Source organism: Paramisgurnus dabryanus, chromosome 16, assembly GCF_030506205.2.
Source record: "Paramisgurnus dabryanus chromosome 16, PD_genome_1.1, whole genome shotgun sequence".
Lineage (NCBI taxonomy): Eukaryota > Metazoa > Chordata > Actinopteri > Cypriniformes > Cobitidae > Paramisgurnus > Paramisgurnus dabryanus.
In genome coordinates, this window is record NC_133352.1 from 24,337,233 (window position 1) to 24,360,112 (window position 22,880).

General features: G+C 36.4%; 1 protein-coding gene across 8 annotated transcripts in view; it reads left to right on the forward strand.

The window, feature by feature from the left end:
• diaph2 (diaphanous-related formin 2) overlaps positions 1 to 22,880 on the forward strand; it is a 505,065-nt gene that overhangs the window by 423,642 nt on the left and 58,543 nt on the right. For all 8 annotated transcript variants that reach the window (XM_065273074.2, XM_065273073.2, XM_065273078.2 and 5 more), the window contains one exon: positions 9,504 to 9,639. In XM_065273074.2, the coding sequence (XP_065129146.2) occupies positions 9,504 to 9,639 (136 nt within the window). The remainder of the gene's footprint in view (positions 1 to 9,503; positions 9,640 to 22,880) is intronic.

Below are 22,880 nucleotides of genomic sequence, written 5' to 3' on the forward strand. Positions count from 1 at the left end.
TTCACCTTTTTTGTATTCTTCTCTTCAAACCAATGTGTATAAATATTTCTTTAAAGAAATATTATAGTGCTTGAGCGGATACAGTTTATATTCAATAAGAAACCTGACGCTAGGTCAGAGTTGTATGGCAATACGATTAAGTGTAGATTTGCTTTGGCGGTTTTTGTCATCTGGAATTTAAGAGGAAAATTCTTTTTCAACTTTTTACTTTTTCTTCTTTGTGTAGATACACAGTTTTAATTAGTGCATAGTTTTTAAGGAGGACTTCAGTGTTAAGCCTTGTGTTAAGTGTATGTGGTGATTTACCTAATTTTGTCAAATGTTATTATAATTTTTTTCTTGACACTTGAATAAGAAAATAGAAGGACATACTTATTGGGCTGATTAAAGCAAAATACATTGTACTGAGAATGGAATTTATTAATGTATTACCAAATGTTTGGATCCCAAGGTGATAAGTCACAAAAGCCTCTTATCCTTTCAAAGTTTCATTAGCTTCTGTACAGTTTGTGCTACATAGACAACACCTCCTCCTACCTGGGGCTTAGGCAGGCAGAACTGGGTTATTGCTTATAGGATTGGGATTTACATAAACAGAATGTGTTTCAAGTAAATTTCATGGTATATAATTCTTGCTTGATATATACATAAGGCTACTATATTGAAAACCTTATTTTTTTTTGCATTAGATTTTTTTTTAGTTAATTAAAGGGCGTTTTGCAGGTAAAATTTTTCCACGAATTTGGGCAATTTGCTTGTTGATAATAAACATTTAAATTGTTATCCATTGTATTTTATGTTGTTGGTTATCACAAAACGGAATACAAAACGAAAAAGTACAGCGGTTTGCAAGGATTCTCCTTTCCCCCTCAACGCACTGCATGACGTCACGTTGGGGAGAGAATTTGCCTTAAGAGCATTGAGAGTGACTAGAGAGATGAGTAAAGTACAATATTCAGATTATATCAATGCAAATTATAGATAAATACATAGATATAGATAGACTAGATAGATAGACTAGATAGACAGACAGACAGACAGACAGACAGATGGGCTAGTATAGAGAGATAGGCAGAAACCCAGATAGCGTTAGCATAACTTCGTGTAGAAAGTAAACAAACAATTAACATACTCGTGCATGCTGGTTTGAGGGGGACCATAATCCTGCTGAAATGGGTGTATGCGATCTTCAGCACAAACGAATTCAGGCAGCATGACTCAAATCCTGGAAGCTGAGTGAGGCGTCACGTCGTCACATCTGGTCGCGGGGTAAGAACCTCGAACACCGATCAAAACGCACACATTTCCCTACAGCCAGTAGTGGAGTGTCAGTCGGGAGAGTCGGGACTTTCCCGGTTGGCCGGTCTGATAATAGTTATACATTGGGAGTTATATTAGCAACACCGTCTGTCGGTCTGATGTGCGGCCGGTTCCCGCAGCCCGCTGGTCAAACTGTGCAGCCTCTCTGCTCAACAAATATAAAAGTGCTCAACCCGTTCGGCCGGTCCAATCATGTCCAGGATTTATAAAAATACGGGTATCAGTGATTGGTTTCTAGCCTGTCATCCTTTGATGTAAAAAGCCGCCGAATGCCTGTTTATTGCAGTATGCGGTCGGATTCAAGCCCGCTGCAGCTGCTGACCGCTGCTTCTGTGTATAAAATGATCGTGTGATTTCGTTATGATCGCATAAACAATATAACAAAACTTCCTTTTATTTCACATAAAAATATATTTTAGATATTATATGATAGACTAGTAAGTGTGGATTAAGGATGTTTAAAACTCTCTAGCCTGGTGGTCAGGACATGAATGGATTGAATCAGCAGATTTGCAAAGTTTTATTTATCTCCACATATATCATAAATAATAATTAGCAGGGTAACTTTGCAGTATACCACATTATATATTTCCTATTATGTATATATGATTTCCATATTATAAACGTAAGTATTAATAAAACGGCAATAAATGTCTCGTCTATCTCTATGGCTCTGGCTGAGGCTTTCATCTACTTCTACCCAACGTGACGTCATCGCCGAATTGCTTAAAAAAATCTGTTAATACCAAAAACATTAAAAAAATGGTCTTTAAGACCTGTTTTGAGACATTTTAAAAATAATATATATATCTTGAGTGATTTATGTACCCATTAATCAACAGTGGTGGTTAACCTGCAACACGCCCTTTAAGGTTCAAATGTTTATTGAAAAAAGTGTCTGCTCTGTAGTTAAGGTGTTTTTTTACAACGGGCATGTTTGCTGTGAGCTGAACCCGAGTATGATTGTTTCCCAGTGCCCTCCACAGCATTGGCCTAGTTTCACACCCACTTGATTCGAACCCTTGTGCACTTGACTTAATCTTATGTTATAACCAGTGCATAAGTACAAAAGAATGTAAAACACAGCTTAACTTTTTCCATTTGGGTGTTATCAGGCACAGCAGATTATCATTGTAATCATGCATTGTGAAAACTAATGACCTCGTACAGGTAGTCTTGAGTTCGGTACCTTGGTGCACTCCAGAGTTCGCATGATAGCTTTTACACTGCCAATCTTTCATGCAAACCTCCGTTAAACTGTCAGTTTGAAAGTCTAAGAATTCTTAACCAAAAATCAACCATCTCTGTCCTATACATGAATTGCCTTTTTGCAACATTTAATGGAACTCCTCTTGGTAGGAAGCAAGCTTTGCAGTACACAGAAAAAAGCTTCACTGTGGTAAAATCATCCTGGGATTGGGGTAATTTTGATCTAAAATATAGGCAAGTAAAGGGGGTCAGAACAGCTTCACACAAAGCTTCGCGTCTCGGGGGTGGGTCGGTCTTTTAATCGTACGGTATATTTAAGAGTCTCCTCATTTCCCCTGCTACTGCTATCAGAGGCCTAGCAAAAAAAAGTAATATGATAACATGATGTCCAGAAGGCATGCTCAAAGTCTTCAAAACCCATTACAGGGAATGCCAAGGTCTCCTTGTCTGAAACCTTCTCACAAGCATATCTAAAAAACACGTTTTTTTCCCATGATCAAAGCGAAGCAACACGTGACACAACACTCCCTCCAGGATGCAGTGCTGAATGTCTATAAAATGGGCATCTATGGAAATAAATGATTCTCTTCAGCAAATAGCTCTTTTGAATAAGTTATTAGTGATTTACAGATCAATAATTGAAAGTGCAGAGCTGAATGTCCAGCAGCACCCTGGAGATCCCCACATTGTAAAAAAATTCTTGTTGCACTTAAAGTTTAATCAACTTGAATTTACAATTAATTTCAACTTTCTTGACTGCTTAGGAGTTGGTATAAATTATAAAAATGATGTTGACATTATTTGAACTTTATTTTTTATAATTTATAGCAACTCCACGCTAGTCAAGAAAGTTTAAATTAATTGTAAATTTAAGTTGATTAAACTTATGCAAAAAATGCAACAAAGAATTTTTACAGCGCACAGTGCCAAAATTTTACTATTCTATATATATATATCATCCAAACCGTATTTTTGGCTCTTTTGAGTCATTTAAAGATAAGCATTAATCCTCACTCACAAATGACTCATATGGCGTATTTTAAATTGCCTCCCTGACATATATTTATTTGGTTGGGCAAATAACACCGCCTGCCAGATCTCATGAAGCACACACAAACCCACACATAGATAGAGGAATCCATTGGCTATATGTCTTTTCAGGCTTAATAGAAATGAGATTTGATTATAGCACATGATGTTTTTGGACAGATTTGGACTATGGAGAGAAGCACAGGAGAGAGGGAGTCTGCGTGTAATTCTGACTAGAGGCTGCGGATGAACATCAGTATATTAATGACTTATCAAAGCGCAGCAGATGGAGATGAACTAACACTCTCTCTTGTTAATTGAGCGAGCCACTGATTAGACCAATAAAGTCAGCCGAGGTTGAGCGCTGTGACGGCGCATGACAAACATGACTAAGAGAATCACGGGCACATATGCTTAACCCTTGCGTCTGCTTGTGATACTATGTTAGTGAAAACATTTAAGATTGGCTTTATCTCATATACACTGTTATGAGAATCACAATAATAATTAAGATTGAGTATGATGTCATTTCCTGCTCACTACCACCATCAGATCGGCAGTGATCACAGTTAAACCCAGTGGAGCTTTCGTTTAGATCAGTCTGATATTTGAATCAACACACACAACGTCGGCCACTTTATACTCTTGGCAATTTCACACAGCCGGCTGAAGAACTAATGAGAGGAAAATGATCCAAAAAATAAAAAACATCTCGAATATCATCATCAAATATGGTTCGGTTAGTTTACATTTCGTGTTGGCCAAATAGGCCCATCTGTGATGTGGCATTTTTGGTGTGGCTTTCACATTCTCAGTAGCCAACTATCTGACGCGCATTGCGGTGAGATCCGAATATATATATATATATATATATATATATATATATATATATATATATATATATATATATATATATATATATATATATATAAAAAAAATAGATGGTCTTTCCAAAAAAAGATGAATTATGTAGCATGTAGCTGAGAGAGGAGGTGTGTGGAACACAAGACTATTCAGATATTCTACTTTGTGGTTGGGCACAAACAGTAGAAACTACAAAGCCACCTCCACAAAGCAAGAGCATGTTTCCTTTGTGTCACTCCACAGCACATGTACCTCGCAAATATATTTACAAAGACATCTAGTCCTCGGTGGCTGTCTGGAAGGACACCATCCTATCCTGTGGTGGTTGCCAGCATGCATAGGCACACCTGGGGTATAGATGGACTCCATATTGGCAATTTAATTCCGCTGCAATCCTTCTCGTAGAGTAGCACAGACGTCACTGTGGACCACAGCCTGATGACCAATCTACAGATCACATTTGCTATTGCACCACAGCACTTTTTGTTTTTGAAATGAAATGCAGTTTCCCAGGTGGTTCGATGTGAATGGTTTGTTTATTATCATCTTTCATGATAATTGAAGCTGATAATTCATCTAGTTGAAAATGTGTTGAAACCTCGCACATTTCCTCCCTCAAGATAAATATATGTGTGCAGTGTTAAAGTAGTATGCGCACATCACTTCAGCAGGTGCTCGATCAAAAACAACCAAGTTGAAATGCAAAAGAACCGGTGCTATTTTTGTTCCCTCAGAAGTTTAGTAAATGAGCCAGGCTATTTGTGGTCAAAACATTGCAATTTATTCAACTTTTTATTTTATTTTTTGAGCAAAACTTTCAATAAGCCAGAGAGAGAAATGTGCAATGATTTCCTTCTCCTATCCTGTTTTGCTGTAGACTATGCCAATGAATTATAGTTAAAGAATGTTGCTGTCTATATATATATATATATATATATATATATATATATATATATATATATATATATATATTAGATATAGACATTTCTTTGTTACGTAGGCTCATTTAGCCCCAACTTTAGATTTTTTTTGTTGTTCTATCGTCCTTTAAAGACATGCAGATAAAGCACTATCTATGTGATTTTAAATAACCCTTTCTTAGCACTCTAATTAACCAAAAGAGTTTTAAGGGAGACTTTTTCCCCTGTAATCAGCTCTCCTAATGACTTTGGATTATTTAGTGTGTAAACACAATTAGCCAGCCTAATTTGCCTTAACATATTGATTGGTGGCCACCGCTGACAACCGCAGGACTTCCTGTGGATTTCAATCCTTCCTGTTTATTTCCTCCTTTTTATTTATTTATAATTTTTTTGGAAAGTAACCTTTACCTTTCGTTTGCATAGAGCGTATCTGCAACAGTGAGATATCAGCGTTTGCTGGCAGAGAGCACCGATGAGATGTGATTTGAATTTATAGCAGTAAGAGGCACTGTGACCATAACAAACACGTTTCTGTGAGATTAAAATGCTTTTGATGAAAGACACTTCCAATTTTTTGTCAATGAGTAAGATGTGATCAAGCTGTAACGTGTGCGTTTCATTCTCATGCAGTATATTTACAGATTGTGCTAACGCATGTTCCTTCCTTCTTTATGGAAATGCAATTCAGGCGCTTTGGGCTATAAAGAAGATGATATTCAAAAGCACGTCCTCTGGGCATTGTTTATCTCATGTAAAGCTTCCTAATACCTTGAACACAATTAAGAAAATTGATAAAATCATAAACACTGCCCCAGGCTAATTGGGATCAAGCAAATGGTTGAAAACATGTTTATCGCCATGGTAGTTTGAGTTTTTGCATGTTTGATGAGGGTAAGATAATTATGTTGTGTAATTGTGTTTGCGGTAAGAATTGTTTGTTTGTTTTTTGCCAGGAGGAATTATGTTTGTCGCTATAAATAAATGATTTTTCAATTAAGAATCCTATGAGTTGATGCTATCACCATTTACAAACCTGAGATTGAACTGTTCGTTTTTTTTTGTAGACCCATAAGCCATTGACTTCATGATACTTTATCTACAAATGTGAATTCACAATAACGAGAAGAATTGTTTATGCAAATGTTTGCTGTCACTCAGCAGCATGAATAGATGAATAGATAGATTTCCTGTTTTCACTTTTTGAAGGACAGCCATGCGCATGCTGACTCAATTACTTTTTTATTATAACAAGTACTCTGTTTGTTTATCGCTGACTTAAAGTTGTTTTGCAGAACATGCAAATTGAGAACAGGTATCTCTTCTCCCTTTCCATTTTATTTCTTTTTGCTCTCCACCCCCTCTCTCCCACAGCCCATGTTTGGATATCCATGCTTATCATATCCTTTCTGTATAATAAAAAGACAGGTGTAGATGTAGGCTCTTGTTCTTAAACTCTATTGACCAACACAATGAGCTGTACTTTCTTTCCCCTCCCACACTGTACCCATAATCCTCGTGTCTCAGCACCGAACACGACATGTACGTCGAAAACCCTAAGGGAGCCAGAAAGGGGCCATGCTGTCAACAGTCGTTACGTCGCACTAAGAAAGAACAAACCGCAGACATATACGCATACACAAAACACTCATTCCTCTCCTAAAGGCAAGCCCTGTCAGGTTAGTGCTACAGGCCTGGGGTGAAGAGACCTTTGCTGTGCAGGAAAGGTTATGTAGAAGTGGCTTATTCTGTCTCCTTCACTGCGTCTCCATGCCTTCTGTGTGTCTACGTCCAGCTTTCTCTTTCTCTTCATACCACCTGACACCTTCGTGGCATTTACGGAGGAAAAATATATCTGCGTCTAAGTATACAGGCCACCCGCTGGTACGATCTTGTCGGACTGATTGTATTTGTGAGATGAGCACACGCCGCCACAATCTTGTATTTACCAGCGGGGAACTCTGTATTTTCTGATTGGTGGTGTGTCAATTGAAAAATCACAGTGGAGGCTAATTGATATTGATCTGAAAATGTTGTGGCCTAAAAATGATAAAGTACATAGATAAAACATCAATTATCCACCTATCGTGCCCTATTTGCACCCATAAATGAGGCTAAAAATGATAAAAGCCCCCTGTTTATGTCACAATGTACTGTAATTTGGTACTAAGCAGGAGGACTTGAGGGCCTGAGGTGAGCTGTATAGCTAAAACAGCCTGGGACACAGTCACTGCAAATATCCAGAATGGGAGCTGTCTTATCTGGCACCATGTTAATGCTTATGGAAATTGTAACTCAATGGGGACTTCACAGCAGTATCTGGAGCCATCTTGATGTTCAATTAAACAATCTCTGTCTGCTTCCTCTATAGCTTCACTCACTGGAAACAAAAAGGCTGCTACTTTGTCCCCTGCTGTTAATAAACAGGCACTTATGAAGCCTAAACTTTCTTAGCATTTGCTGTATTGATTTTGGAAGTAAATATGTAGTTCCTTTTACAAGCTGTGTCTCCATTACAACTTAAGTGTTGTTTTCTAAATGTCGACAAAAACTATTGTGAAATGACGGCGTATACAGCTTATTTTTCCTCTCACAATAAGTCATTCCAAACATCACGTCGACTAATGTTGGTCTGCATTATTTTTAAGCAAAAAAGAAGGAAGTCCCTTATACTTAGGAACGGACAAGTATGTAATAGTACATTATTTTAAATCAAAATAGATGTAGGAGTGTGATCCAGACATTAGTCCCTTTCACACATACAGTCTTTACTGGTAATTTACTGGTAAATTGCAGTTAACAGGTCATGTGTGAACAGAACTTTTCTGGTAAATCATTGCCAATTTACAAGTAAGAGCGGTTGTAAGATTACCAGTAATTTACCGGTAAGCGCTACTGTATGTGTGAAAAAAAATATTGATTACTGATATTTAGAACGGACGACGCAAGACCGTGCTGGCAACTTCGGGCCAATCATAATGTTTTGATACAGATGACGCGTTTACCCCCGCACTGTTTACGGACGATTCCACACACATGTTGCTAAAAAGTCGAGCACATCTGTTAACATCCACATTTCTTCACCAAAGGTGTTTAAAACAGCTTACCGTCTATTTGACAAATTGCCGACGTCCTTAGCACACCCCATGTGAAGCTTAATGTGCAAACAGTACTGTTGTTTAAGACGCAGGTTCCGTGTGATGTCGCCTAATGCGATGTTGTTTGGTCACGAGCAACTTCGCGTCCATCAGTGTTTGCCACAGATGTAAAAACAACAAAATACGGACTGTGGATATAAAGTAATAACCCGCCATTGTTTACAAATACAACACTGAGCCCACCGCGTGCAACAAGTAACTTCCGCAGTATTTTGATACTGATGTGTGAATGATGTCTTACTGGTAAAAAGACGGAACGTCACTGCGTATGTGAACGGCACATTTTTGTATTTACTGGGAAATTAATTCTAGTAAATTCATGGTAATTTACTGAAATTACTGTGAAAGAGGCTATTATTGGCAAGGTAAGTCAGTTATATTTGGGAGCAGACACGTATTGAGGTGTTTCTGATAGATTTTAGTACATACCGCGTCATCATCAAATAATAATTATGTGACTTACATCAGGTGACCTGCAAATGCGAATAAAACTATTTCCTTTGCTGTTTTACAAAATACATCTTTTCCGAATTTCCCTGAAAAACCACCTCATGCTAGCTTTAAACTTATTTGCGATATATGGGAGTTTTTGTGAAATTGACGTCTTTCCATTGGCAGTATTTTCAATTGGCCATAAATGTTAATTCTTGCAATTTAAACAGTAATGGAAATCCAGCTATTGTTATCTGAAATAATACTTAGATTTTTTAAATCTGGCGCACACAAAGTCCCTCCATTGCTTAAAGGTGACATATCATGAAAATGTGACTTTTTCAATGTTTAAGTGCTATAATTGGGTCCCTAGCTTAAAAAAAGTTTTGTGAAACATCCCCTTCAAATAAACCGACAAGTAAAAGACAGACGTTTGAATTGTGCATGGTGTTCCTCTTGTTACTTATAATGGAGTGCGGTGTATAGTGTTTGTTCAATGCATGCTAGTGGACGCCTCATTGACTCATTCTCATTTCCTCTCTGATCTTTCGTTCTCTCTCTGACACATCAGGATGCTGTAAGGGACAACCACAAGAAGAGAGAGATGGAGGAGAAGATCAAGAGAGCCAAGCTAGCAAAGGAGAAAGCAGAGCGGGAGAAGCAAGAAAGACAGCAGAAGAAGAAACAGCTGATTGACATGAATAAAGGTACGACACTCCTGGCCTCCCGGGGCCGGCTGCATCCCGAAATGCGATTTCACACGATGCCGTTCGCTCACGCTAAACGTACAAGCAGATTGAATATCATCATGGATAATTGTTTTTAGCTGGAGTCTTTATTTAGTAACTGTCACAGTTTAAGGAAATAGTGTCAGTTAAATGAAGACATCTGTCAGATAAATGTTCATGATAATTACAATGCCAAACACATCCAGGGATTTCAAAAGTTATACGCGATAAATAAAGGTGCTACGCTAACATGCTTCATGTTTGGTTTAGAAAGCATTTGCCTAGTTTTATTAACTGGAACAGTTGTGGTGTATGACTGTTGGGAACTGCTCACCAGCAGTCTGGGGCGACGGGGCCAAACCGACAGGCGGCTGCTAGACAGGATGTAGGTCACATGTAAAGATAAGCATCTCAGGTTCACTGCTTTAGTAGAGCAGACAGATAATGGATTGGCAGATTGCCTTTGGCCTAGTAAATGGAGTTGAGAGTCAAACCGTAAGTTTTTCAGGGCTTGTTTGGTTTCCAGTATTATTCTGAAATGAAAAGAGGCCACACTCACAATACCCTAATTCGGTTTAGATTATAAAGAAACTGGTTGAATATGAAGTACAAATTGTGCTCCGCTCACTGTATTAGAGATGTGCATGCATGGAAGCTCTGCCGAATTGTATTTCTTCAAATAACTGTATGGTTCAATCAAGTAAAAAAAAAAAACATTCAAGAAAAAATGTCTCGAGACGTTTTCTGATCCTTACAATCAAACAAAAAGATCCCTTCACTGGCCACAAGCTACAGACTTAAACTGTCACACTGACCTCGGCACTTTACCGTGCCCTTACTTTTATTAAAATGACATGTGGATTTCAGTCCGGTGCCGTTCTACAGGATGACTGATGCATGCTTGTTTCTTAAGATGTGACCCTGTGAATGCTAAGCATGTAATAATGCAGATGGAAAGACAGTGGTTGAATAAAACTGGTGCAGTATACATTTCCTTATATTTCTATGAGTCTGTATTAAAGTACTGTATATAGCAATGTTAACTGCTTTGAATTGGAAAATGTTGTCATTTCTAGTCAAGTTTCAATTTTTATTTCTTTCTGATTATAAAAATATCATAGCTATATTTTACATTAATTTATTTATTTAGCAGACACTTTTATCCGAATTGACAAATCACAAAGCATTTAACATTTTGTCGATGATCTAACATAAAGTGCAGTATAGCCGTGGCTATTCAGAAGCTGTTTCAGTTGTCTTCTAAACTAGGGGTTTCAGACTGACGACCCACGGCCAAATGTGTCCCACCCTCCCCCTCTATGCGGCCCACATCTACTGGCATAATCCTGTAGAAAAAAGTAGTTTCATATTTGATTAATAATTGATTTAAACTTTTAAGGGATCGTTCACATGCTGCGCCTAAAAACGCGTTTTAAACGAGGGTCAAGACACTTCTTTCTTCTTTCCCAGGAGGTTGCGCTTCTGTGACGTCTTCTGTTGCTAAGCAACAATGGCATCAAGGAAAACCGATTGCGTGATCGTATTTTAATCGCTTATCTGCACCTCACGTCAATCATATCATTGTCACCATGCGATCAATTAATCTGTTTGAATTTGGAGTGTTTATCCAGAGAAGAGCTGTCACTCAGAAGTACGACAAGGAGGGGCGGGGTTAGTTCGAAAAACAAAACAATTTTCAGAACTAAATGTCTTCTTCAGGCATCATTCAGTATTTAGTGTGACTCTCTTGGCACAAAACACATCTTGGGCTTTTTTGAGGAGAAAGTCCTTAAGTCATTCGATTAGAATTAGAAATTTGGATTTAATTTCATTTAGGTTTAAGAGATCCCGCAGCTGCCTGCTATTGCTCAAGTGGAATGGGAGTTTTCTTTAATTACTTGACACTTCAGCTTATAATTTTATACTGTTTTTAATACTACATACACATTTACTGTAATTTTTGGTTGTATTCTAATAAAGAGACTGAGAAATAATTATATATGATCACTATACAATTGCAAAAACAACAAATCTAAGACTTTTGCACAGTATAATTATGTGTATATAATTTTTCATAATGTAGTTTGATATGTAATTAAACATAGAGCACTTATGTTATTTTTTATCCAACTAGTTTATGTGACATTGAATACTACAGTACAATTTAAAAGTTTTAGGGTCACTTTCCCTTATTTATTATATTTTTTTCCACATATACTATTATAGCAAATTCATAGAAACACTACCTAAATTGATTTTGTAAGTTTAGTCCAAGGGGTTAATACATAATTGAAGATAAGGTTAAGAAAAAACAGACTTAATGTTATAAAATAATACAAAATTAAAAGATAGAAACCCCTGTTTATATTTTTAAGTATTGTTAGGTATATGTTCAATAGCATATTTAAAGAGATAAATACATTTTTTACTTTTTCAAAAAGACTTTGCTTTTATAATGTTAATATATCTCTGTGGCCCTCCTACGAGATGTCAGTCTCAGAAATGGCCCCAAGCCATTTTGAGTTTGAGACCCCTTACCTAAACAACTTATTTTCCAAATGAAAAAAAAACATTCGATTTGTTACTTTATAAATTAAATTATAATATAAAGCTGTAATGATTGTTTTAGATTTACAATTAAATAAACAATATTAGTCAGAGGAAACATTCATTTACTCAATAATTTGCTAATCAAATTCCATTCAGCAGCTCAGTTGGTTGTCTAACAGCAAATAAAACCATAAAGCATGCCTTTCTTCTTTTTCTTCAAATCACATTATTGATTTTTGTCAAGTCTGTATGTACATATGTATATTTTGGTGATCCAATTCTGATAATATTGTGTTGGCCGTTGTGTCCTAAAATCCTTTTATGCCACACATCCTTATTTTATTAAAATCCATGTCTAACGGCCATTTGATTAATTATAGTTTGCAAGGCCTTTTCAAGGGACTGTTTCTATAAAGAGATTTTTGAAGTCATTTTGCAAATTGATATCTAATGCCCTTAACAGCCACATGATTAACAATGAGATGCATATTTAATGAGGTTTAATACATTTAGGGTTAAGAGGATGTGTTTGATGGGACTGTGTAATAGGGTGAGTGAATATCAGGACCATTTTTATCTTTTAAGAGTATTTTTAAAGTCATACTGGAAATGCGTCCTTGCAAGACTTCCCGACTTGGACAAGTTTGAGTGCCACGTGATTGATGTCTACGGCAAGTGAGGCAAAATATGTATTACAAGTACTAATATGAGAAATTGCTCATGAAATCATTACCCAACCCCCCATTTGTTTTAATTTTCTCTAAGTGGATTTCCATATTCTCTTAGACTGACCAGATGTTCAGCATTCCCCAAATTGCTTAACCCGCTGAAAGTAAATGGGGAATGATGTAAAATAGGTCTAAATCCACCTAATCCTTCAGTCTATATTAGGTAAGATGTTTTGTCCTAGCGGGGAAGCCATTGTGCCAAAAGATATGAAACAGTACTGTACAGAGGACGTCTTACCCACTGTGAATCACCACTAAGGGCTAATGGGACTTTTTCCCTGGCACATACAGTAGTGAAATAACTGGATCAGCAGAACCAGCCATCTTATTCTGTTTCTCCTTGTGCTATGTCTTAACCTGCTGGCAGTTCTAGGGTCACGGATGAGGGTCACCACAAATGTTTGTGTGCACATGTTCAACACTAGACCCAGACCAATTCACATTTAAGCGGTCACACAAAGCACCCATATGGCTAAATGAGACATGGTGTTATGGTTAAGGTTATGGTTGACCTAAAACAAATGAATCACCTTTGCCTGATTCCCAATAAAGCTTTACTTGTGTTGAGCCATTATATGGTATAAATGCCCCTTTAACTCTTTGGTACGTTTCCAGGGTGTTTGTATGTGCATGAGCGTATACCCTCCCGAAATGTACCCAGCTGTTTTATTGTCTTTTTGAAATATATAATAAGCCTGTTTTATTGATCGATTTGATTGTTATTATTGCTGCCCTCGACCAAAGATTTTTGTAGTCTAGTAGTCGTATATATATATATATATATATATATATATATATCAGGCCCGGTACTAGGCTTGCTGGACTGGGGGGGCAGTCAGGATTTTTGGGTGGGCAGCCATTTCTCGACTAAAATGATTCATACACTAAAATTATGGATGTTTCAATCCAGTATTATTTTGCATATGTCTTATAATAAAAGGCCATTTATATGTCATTTTGCACATTCAAATTTTAAAAGTAGATGCAATTAGATTAATGATTTATAATGTTATAATGATTACACTAGTTTGACACATTTAGTCACAGTTAATGAAATCAGGCAAGCAGGTGATATGAATACAAAACTGTACATATAGCTATATTTGATTAATGTTTACACTGCATTTAATCTATTATTTCACTTATAGATAAATTAAAGCCATTCTTATACCTACCCTACCCAACATATGCCTTTATTCTAAATAAACACTTGTTAGGAACTTTATTTCCACTTCTCAAACATTTTCTTCATTTAAAATAATGTATTTTCAATGTGATATATGTGATAAGCTGTATTGTCATTAATTCCTGACCCTATCATACATGCTGCTGCAGCAACCTCAAATATCACAACAAAGCACAACGCTTTAAATAATATATTTTGAAACATCATGCAATTTGACATGCATGACAAATTCGTCAAAGGTTATCCTGTTTGCCTATAACAGCACCAGACAAAAGCACAAGCCCTAAAATACTGTAAGTGTGATTTGCGACGAGACCAAAGATAAATCACACTGCTTTGTTCATAACACAGCAAATTAGATATTATAATACAACGCAACATTATAAAATACAACGTTTTACCTTACGATGACCTTGCGGAATGAAAGCTGCTCCTGAACTTAAAAGTCTGTAGATTTTTGCGTGTGAAGTTTTCCTCAAACGCGAGCTGAATGAGCTGATGAATGACGATGACAAAACCGCTAAAATTTTAATTTAAAACTGCACGCGATGCTCAGCTGTTACAATACTGTATATTTACTGTATAACCATCTTATATCATTTATATCTACTATATAGTATGCCACAACCAAACTGCATATTCTAATTTTAATAAACAGAACTACGTCTAAAACAAACACATTAAATGCTGCTGGAGACTTGCCATTGGCTGTTGTATTTGAATGAATAAATAATGAGGTGAGTCCAAGAAAGGATAAGGGGATATTTTGGGCATGTTTTACTGTTTTAAGTTTTAAATTAATATGTGTTGGGTTATTACGTTTATGTAATACTAAATTGCATTGTTTCTGATATATATTTTATAGATGTGTTTTTTTTTAGTTACCGTCATAGAGAACAGTAGTGCTTTTCCTGTGACTTAAATACTGCTGAAAAGACCTTAAAGGTTTGAATAAGCTAATCAGATGAGAGTGGGCGGGAGCTGTAAACGCTAGCGCTTGTCCAAAGAAGATATTTTTGTTTAAAGACACTCCGTTATTTTAAGGTTGGCTGGACATTTTTGGGGGGGCAGAAGGAAAATCTGGGGGGGCAATGCCCCCTCCAGCCCCCCCGTAGACCCGGCCCTGATATATATATATATATATATATATATATATATATATATATATATATATATATATATATATATATATATATATATATATATATATATATATATATATATATATATATATAGGCCTAGTGGCATCTGATGATGGTTTGAGTTTTCGGGATAAGAAAGAACATTATGTGTAACATTTCTAACATTGTTTTATGTTACAGAGACATCATGACCCATAATAATAGGCCTTTGAAATATAAAGTAAGCGCTCAGACGGCCGGGCGATTTAAATGATTTATAAATGCAAAGTATTGCATAAGTTACCATGTACAGCTTATGCTCTATTCAAACTGAATTAGTATTACCTGGTGACCTCTAGTCATTTGTTATAATTGCGGAGGTTGTCTGTGATATTAATTCCATGCGATTCGGCCATGTCTGTAATTTTTAACGATGAAAATTCCCCCGCAGGTGACCTACCATATTTTACTGAATGCCAAGGTCCTGTGATCATTTAAGTACTGTGCGAATCGGTAATTTGGCAGGTTCACATATAATTTTTTAAGCTCTTTACCTGTACTGTTTTTTATTTATCTTTTCATTTTTGTCTGTTTATGCACAGTCTGTGCAGCACACGCACATACTGTACAGAGTCGCGTCCACATACTGTACAGAGTCGCTTTCCTTGTGCAGCTTGAGGGATAACAAACCAGCGCACCTTTACATGTTGCTCATTATATGTTGCAGCTTTTAAAAAACAAATCCGTCTTTACTTGACTATGTTTTTATGATTAATATTCAGAATGTGCAAAACCTTTATTAAATGAGATCTCTAAGGCGGAGCTGTCAGCCACGACATTGTTTCTAAATTAGTGTAAACGGCAGTCTTTTCTTTAAAAGTGAAATTGTGAATATTTGGTTAAATTTAGGGTATATAAATTAGAATCAAACGAATGAATAAATAAATATATGCAGCAAATTTAAACACTTTAAAAGAAAACCAACAGCATTGCCATGATGAAATGAAAACTCTGAGGATAGAATGCAAAATAGCTTTTAATATAAAAAATTTTCTTAAAAAAACAATAACATTTAAATAGATTTTCTAAGTGTAGGATTTTTTTATTATAAACAAATGAATAAATAAATGTACCGCAAATTGAAAAAATAGAGGAAAATATCAGTGACATGCTGATGGCTTTACAGAGGTCAACACAACATAAATATGTCCTATATATTATATTAAAATGAATAAATACATAAATATCCTACATCAAATTGAAGCACTTGAAGGAGAAAAATCTGTGTAAATAAATAGGGTGACTGTTTAAAATCTAATGAAAATTGTAGTCGGAAAGCAAACAAACTAAATATTGTATATGCATTAACAGAGTATGCACTTCAACATTTTGCTTTATTTTTGTTTGTAATACCTTATAAAAATGATCACTCCACCTCATATCTCGGTCAATCAAGGACTGAGTTTTTTCTGAGACTAACTAATTAAACTTTTTTTGAACAAACATCTCCTGGTCGACTAATGATTTGTCGTCTATTAGGGGGCAGCCCTAATTGTATCCAACTTTATTGCATATAACCACATACAGTAAATAACTATCCACAAAAGTAGACAGTAAGTAAGTGAGAAAGAAACAGAAGTGTTTGGCTCAGTAGAGACATGTTTGGCTCAGAAGTGTTTTTTACTTGTCATGTTTTGCTTGAAGACAAACCAAGACATGACCCAGTCCAATAATTCTGTGCCCGTTTAGATACAAACATGACACAGTCAAGACAGCACATCCTCTGCTAACCGAAGGAGAAAATCTGTTAGCCCATTCAGTTTGATGGCAGCCATCTAAAAATCTTTTCATTTCACTCACATAATTGCAAAAAGTTTAACTCTTTGCGACAGACCTTTAATTTAATGTCGTCATCTCATTTTTACTGCTGATGTTTGTAATCTGTAAGTCATGTACTGTAGAAACTCGCAGAGTCATCGTACATCATTCATGCAGCATAGAAAAGCAGACGGTATAATAAATGATGATGTTAGATAAGACTGGCACACATCTGCTGGTGTCACGCAGGAAGAAGCTTCACATTTCTTGTTTGACATTACAAATGATCCATAAGGTTTAGAAAAATATGTGTAGGATTAAAGGGCTCTTTTGTGTTATTTTATATGTAATAATAGTTTTTGTTATCTGTGTGGTTGGGTCAGTATGTCTGCCAGTGGGCTTGAGAATGAATACTTTTATTGTCGGACGATTTTCTATAAGCTGTTCTTTAACCTGTTCAAAGAGGGACCGTCAATAGACTTTTCTTAAATTGTGTGTGGACTACATTGTATAGAGCTATTTTTAAAGCCATCTTTATATACAGTAGTGGTTAAAACCGTATTGTTTCTCCCAATTAAAATTAGTTACATAAAGAAATTAGTAGTATTTTTGGAAAATTATGTCCACTTGTATACAGTGGTAGCTCGTGACTGCTCATCCGAGGGGCGCAAATTCAAAATAATTGTTTGGAGTGTCGTGTGCTGCTTGTGTTTTCAAAATATGTGTTTGTTGCGTCATGTGAACCATGTGCAATATAAGTGCCTACTGCACATGCGTCAAAACCGTTTATGATAAAATAGACGCTCACGTTCACAAAATACACGCAAGACACTCCCATAACAGTTAACTATGATTACGCATTTGATTATGCGAGTTTCTGGCAAACGCAAGTGTCTCTTTTATCTTAAACCCTTAAGACAAGTCTGCAGCAGGCACTTATTTGAATCCAGTCATATAAGTTGCCTAATATAATCTTTTTAGGCTCTATGTGCGATAAAACAGCTTTTATTATGCCTCCAATATGAAGACCTCGCACATACTATTCACTGTATTTCTTTAACACCATTATTGAACACTTTTACTCATTTAACATGACTTTAAATTGCACATTTCTTCAATGGCATCGGTGACTGAACTGAGCATTTATATTACTAAATGTTAGTATTCAAGATGATTTCCCTACCAGCCTTCTTATAGCAATGCTCCAGCTGAATATCAAAATTACCCCATGATTTACTCATCCTCAAGCAATCTGAAATACATATGACTATCATCTTTCAGACGAACACATTTGGAGTTATTTTAGTAAATGACCTTGCTTTCCAAGCTTACCAGTAGAAAACAGATCAGGGAACAAATGACTTTGAAGCCCAAAAGCGTCAATGCACATCGTACCTATGGCCACTGACGCTCACTACGCTAAAGATCTCTAAAAGGGACATTTCACTTTTTTTAAAATATGCTCATTTTCCAGCTCCCCTACAGTTAAACATTTGATTCTTACCATTTTGGAATCCATTCAGCTGATCTCAGGGTCTGGCGCACTTTTAGCATAGCTTAGCATAATCCATTGAATCTGATTAGACCATTAGCATCGTGCTAAAAAAATAACCAAAGAGTTTTGATATTTTTCCTATTTATATGGCTAGGAACTATACTCTCATTCTGGCGTAATAATCAATGACTTTGGTGCCGTAACATAGCTGCAGCAGTTGTAGTGATATTACACACTGCCCAAAAATAGTCCTCTTGGTTACTTTCAATAGCAGGGGACTATTTTCGGGCACTGCGTAATATCACTACACCTGTTGCCGCCATGTTACATCAGCAAAGTCCTTGATTATTACGCCAGAATGAGAGTATAGTTCAGAGTAAATCATGAGGTAATTTCACATTTGGCTGGAGTATCCCTTTAAGACAAAAACATATTTATGCAAATTACACATTTCACCTTTTAGCAACATCACAACCAGATATTTGGGCCTGGTCCAGCAGAATTTCTAGGTTATTTTTAACCCAGCAGTTGGGCTTGTTCATACTTGGTCCTCTAAGAAAGGTCATGACTTTAAAATATGTCTGTATGATGCAAGCAGAGACCCATGAAGAGCCATGCACCCCACTGTCTCTTCTCTCATTAGCATGTTTGTAATTAGTCACTGAGATATGCCATCCTCCACATTGGTCATTATGAGTAAGTGGACTAGATGAGTAATGTCGCATAACGCTAAGCCGCGTATGGTATGCTATTATCTGTATTTTAACTATCATATTAAATCTGGGCTGTCTGCAGGCTTCGGTGTCAGTGCTGAGAAATGAGCATCTGTCCTATAAGTGTATCGATGTTCCTCATCAGCTCTCGAGTGTTATTTACTCCACAGTCAGAGAGCTTCGTCCTGTTCTGAAGAATGCCATGTCTCAAAGCATGCTGGATCCCGAGCACAAACAAATTTCACTCAGGAAGTCTGCTGGCATAGTTTTTTTGTCATTACCTTGAAAGATGCCAACAAGGGCACCAAGCTTATCTGGTGTAGTGCATCAATTCTAATAAATAACCGCATATTAGCTTGTGCCGTATCGGCAGCCGGATGGCTGTGTGCCATAAGGCAATGATAGCATGGCGAATTTCACCATCAGTCTGGCTGGAGATGAGTTAGCCGTCTCTAAATATCTAACATGCGAGGACTGGAGCCATTGATTTGCAGAGATAAGCATCTGTGTAAGTCATAGTGACATCCAGGAAATCAGCCATATTTCCATTAATATTGCCAGTACAAGTTGAGGAAATGAATTTGAAGCATTCCAACAGGAAAAAAGTATGTGTGTTTTCCTTCTGGCGCTTTTTTATTTTATGTGTTTTCAAATAAGAAAAACCATTTTCCTTATGAGTACTGTTTCGTGTAACCATCCCTAATTAGAGTAGGCTAAATATCCTAATCACTTTAAGCCGTTTTAACTTAATTTAGCTCCTTCCCTCAGGTCGTAGAAGAAATGAGAGGATACATCAGAGAATCCTCCATTTCTCGGCCATCCACCCCCTCTTCCTCTCCGAGCACACGTTCACACTGTTGCATGTCATTAATTTACAACCATGGGTGGTCCACATTCTAATAATTCCTTGTCGAGAGTTCGGACCTGGAGAGCCACTCTGCAGTCACTCAGAAATAATTAAACTCGCTGCATAGAGCCAAAAATTATGTCGTCAAAACCTAAATCCTCAGAGAGTTAGCACATCTAATAAAAAGGACAACAACAGTAATAGAAGTGCAGAAGTTGTATGCATTAAACAGAAAAATCAAAGCACTAAAGACACGTTTAAGTATTTAGTCAATTGCATTATTATCAACTCTATTGGTTCCACAGTTTTTTTGGCATTGCAGTTGCAGGTTATAGTACTTTAGTTTTAAAAACGTCATGATTGCTACATTTACATGCAACCAATTAATCAGATTGGAAACGCATCAGGTAAACACCTTAATTAAAACATTCAAGGTCGATCGGATGCAAATTTTGATCGAATTTAAAGGGCTGGTGTAGTCCAATCTGTGATCGGATCATCAGGAAGAAAGTATGCATATAAACACATGAATCGTAGTATTTTTGGATGCAAAAATACCTGTGCACATGCGCAGAAGTTCACATCTTATATTTACCTCTTATTTATGTATCACATGATTCTTGTTAACGACACTATAGCAAGTTCAAGCAAGACAATGGCAACATGCATTATTAAGGTTATTGGGTCACGCACTGTACATTCTGCATGTCTACTTATATAACATTACATAAAGCAATAAAATAGCGTTTTACCTTTCAAAAAGATATAGTTTTCTATATTTGAAAACTTCTTAAGAACAACTTTCTCCAACTCAACTTTGACTTTTACATGTTACAGAGATAAAGCATGAGTTCGACAAGAGACGCTGTGTGCGTTGCCAAGTCATCTGCTTTTTGGGGGAGTTCAGATTTTGGCTAAACTGTTAAAAGGATTTCGTTCATTAGTTATTGGTATTTGGGCTGTTTAAGGATTAGTCCATTTTGTTAAAAAAAAAATCCAGATAATTTACTAACCACCTAAAATGTTTATGTCATTATTTGTTCAGTCAAGAAGAAATTATGTTTTTTGAGGAAAACATTCCAGGATTTTTCTCATTTTAATGGACTTTAATGGACCCCAACACTTAACAGTTTTAATGCAGTTTAAAATGGCAGTTTCAAAGGACTCTAAACGATCTAAAATGAGGCATAAGGGTCTTATCTAACGAAACGATTGTCATTTTTGGCAAGAAAAAAAAATGCACTTTTAAACTACAACTTCTCGTCTTTCTTTGGCTGGATGGCGCGCCAGTGCGATTTCACGTAATTGCGTAATGACGTCAAGAAGTCACGTGTTACATATATGAAACGCACATTTGTGACCATTTTAAACAATAAACTGACACAAAGACATTAATTACTATCATTCCACATACAACAACATCGGAACATTCCTCTTTCTCCACACTTGTAAACACTGGAGCGTAGTTTCGCATACGTCATCCGTGACCTCTTGGCATGATGACATATTTTGTGAGGTCGTGCTGGCGTATCACACGACCGGAGGGAGACGAGAAGTTGTGGTTTAAAAGTTTATATTTTTTATTTTTCTTGCTAAAATGACAATCCGTTTGCCTCGTTTGGGATTGTTTAGAGTGCAATTTTAAACTGCATTAAAACTGTTAAGTATTGGGGTCCATTAAAATGAGAAAAATCCTGGAATGTTGTCCTCAAAAAACATAACATCTTCTCGACTGAACAAAGAAAGACTTCAACATTTTGGATGACATGGTGATGAGTAAATTATCTGGATTTTTTTTTTAAAGAAAATTTAGTAATCCTTTAGTTATTGGGATGCTTTTGTGCTAGTTTTGAATGTCTATTGGGCTGATTTTGATACACAAATCTGGCAACCCTGGCAGTGAGCTTATGCAGACGTTTGGTTTGGATTATATACAATGTACATGTATGCAAACATTTTAATCAAATTGCAATGTTTAGGGAACATGTAAACTGTACTGTCGTAACCTGCATTCGAATTTAATTCAGTCAGATTTTGTGTGTGTAAACATATCCAGTGAGCTCGGGTTTCACATAATTTATCATTTGTAAACATACTCTTATATTTCAAAGTGAATCTTACGTGACTCCTATATCACTTCACCACCCCAAAGTTGTGGATTCTGGATTTAAGTGTAGTAGATTCTCTTTCAAAGGATGACAGTGATCTCTTTGTCTTGTACCTCTATGAGATGAACGCTCTGCTACAGTGTTCAGTAGGTGTCAGACTTGGTTGATGATTTATGAAGTGTATTTTCAGATAAGCCTGGCTCATGTGGCCTGATCTCAGCGAGCAGATGGCCAGGAGTGCAGGGAACAATCACTAAGCATCACCAACCTGATAAACCACTGTGGTGATTCATTAGCATACAGAAAGATGGCATGAAAAATGTGGGGTGGGTGCCATACATCTCAGCTATCTATTATTTCTCCTTGTGTGCTGCATGGAAAGAATATGCAAATGGATCGGCCTCTCAAAAGCAGAGCTGCTGGGTTTTGTGTTATTCAGGTGTTTATTCATTGATTGATTTAAAAAATAAATAATAATAATAAGTTAGCATTTCAGCATGCACTATTTTTTGTAGTTAAATGAAATAATATTCTTTTTGATGGTAATACAGTAAAAGACTTAATAAAACATTTTGTCATTTAAACGTATCATTCATATAAAAGATTTATTAATGTAAGCAATGTATTTAAAAACTGTAAAATATGGAGTATAAT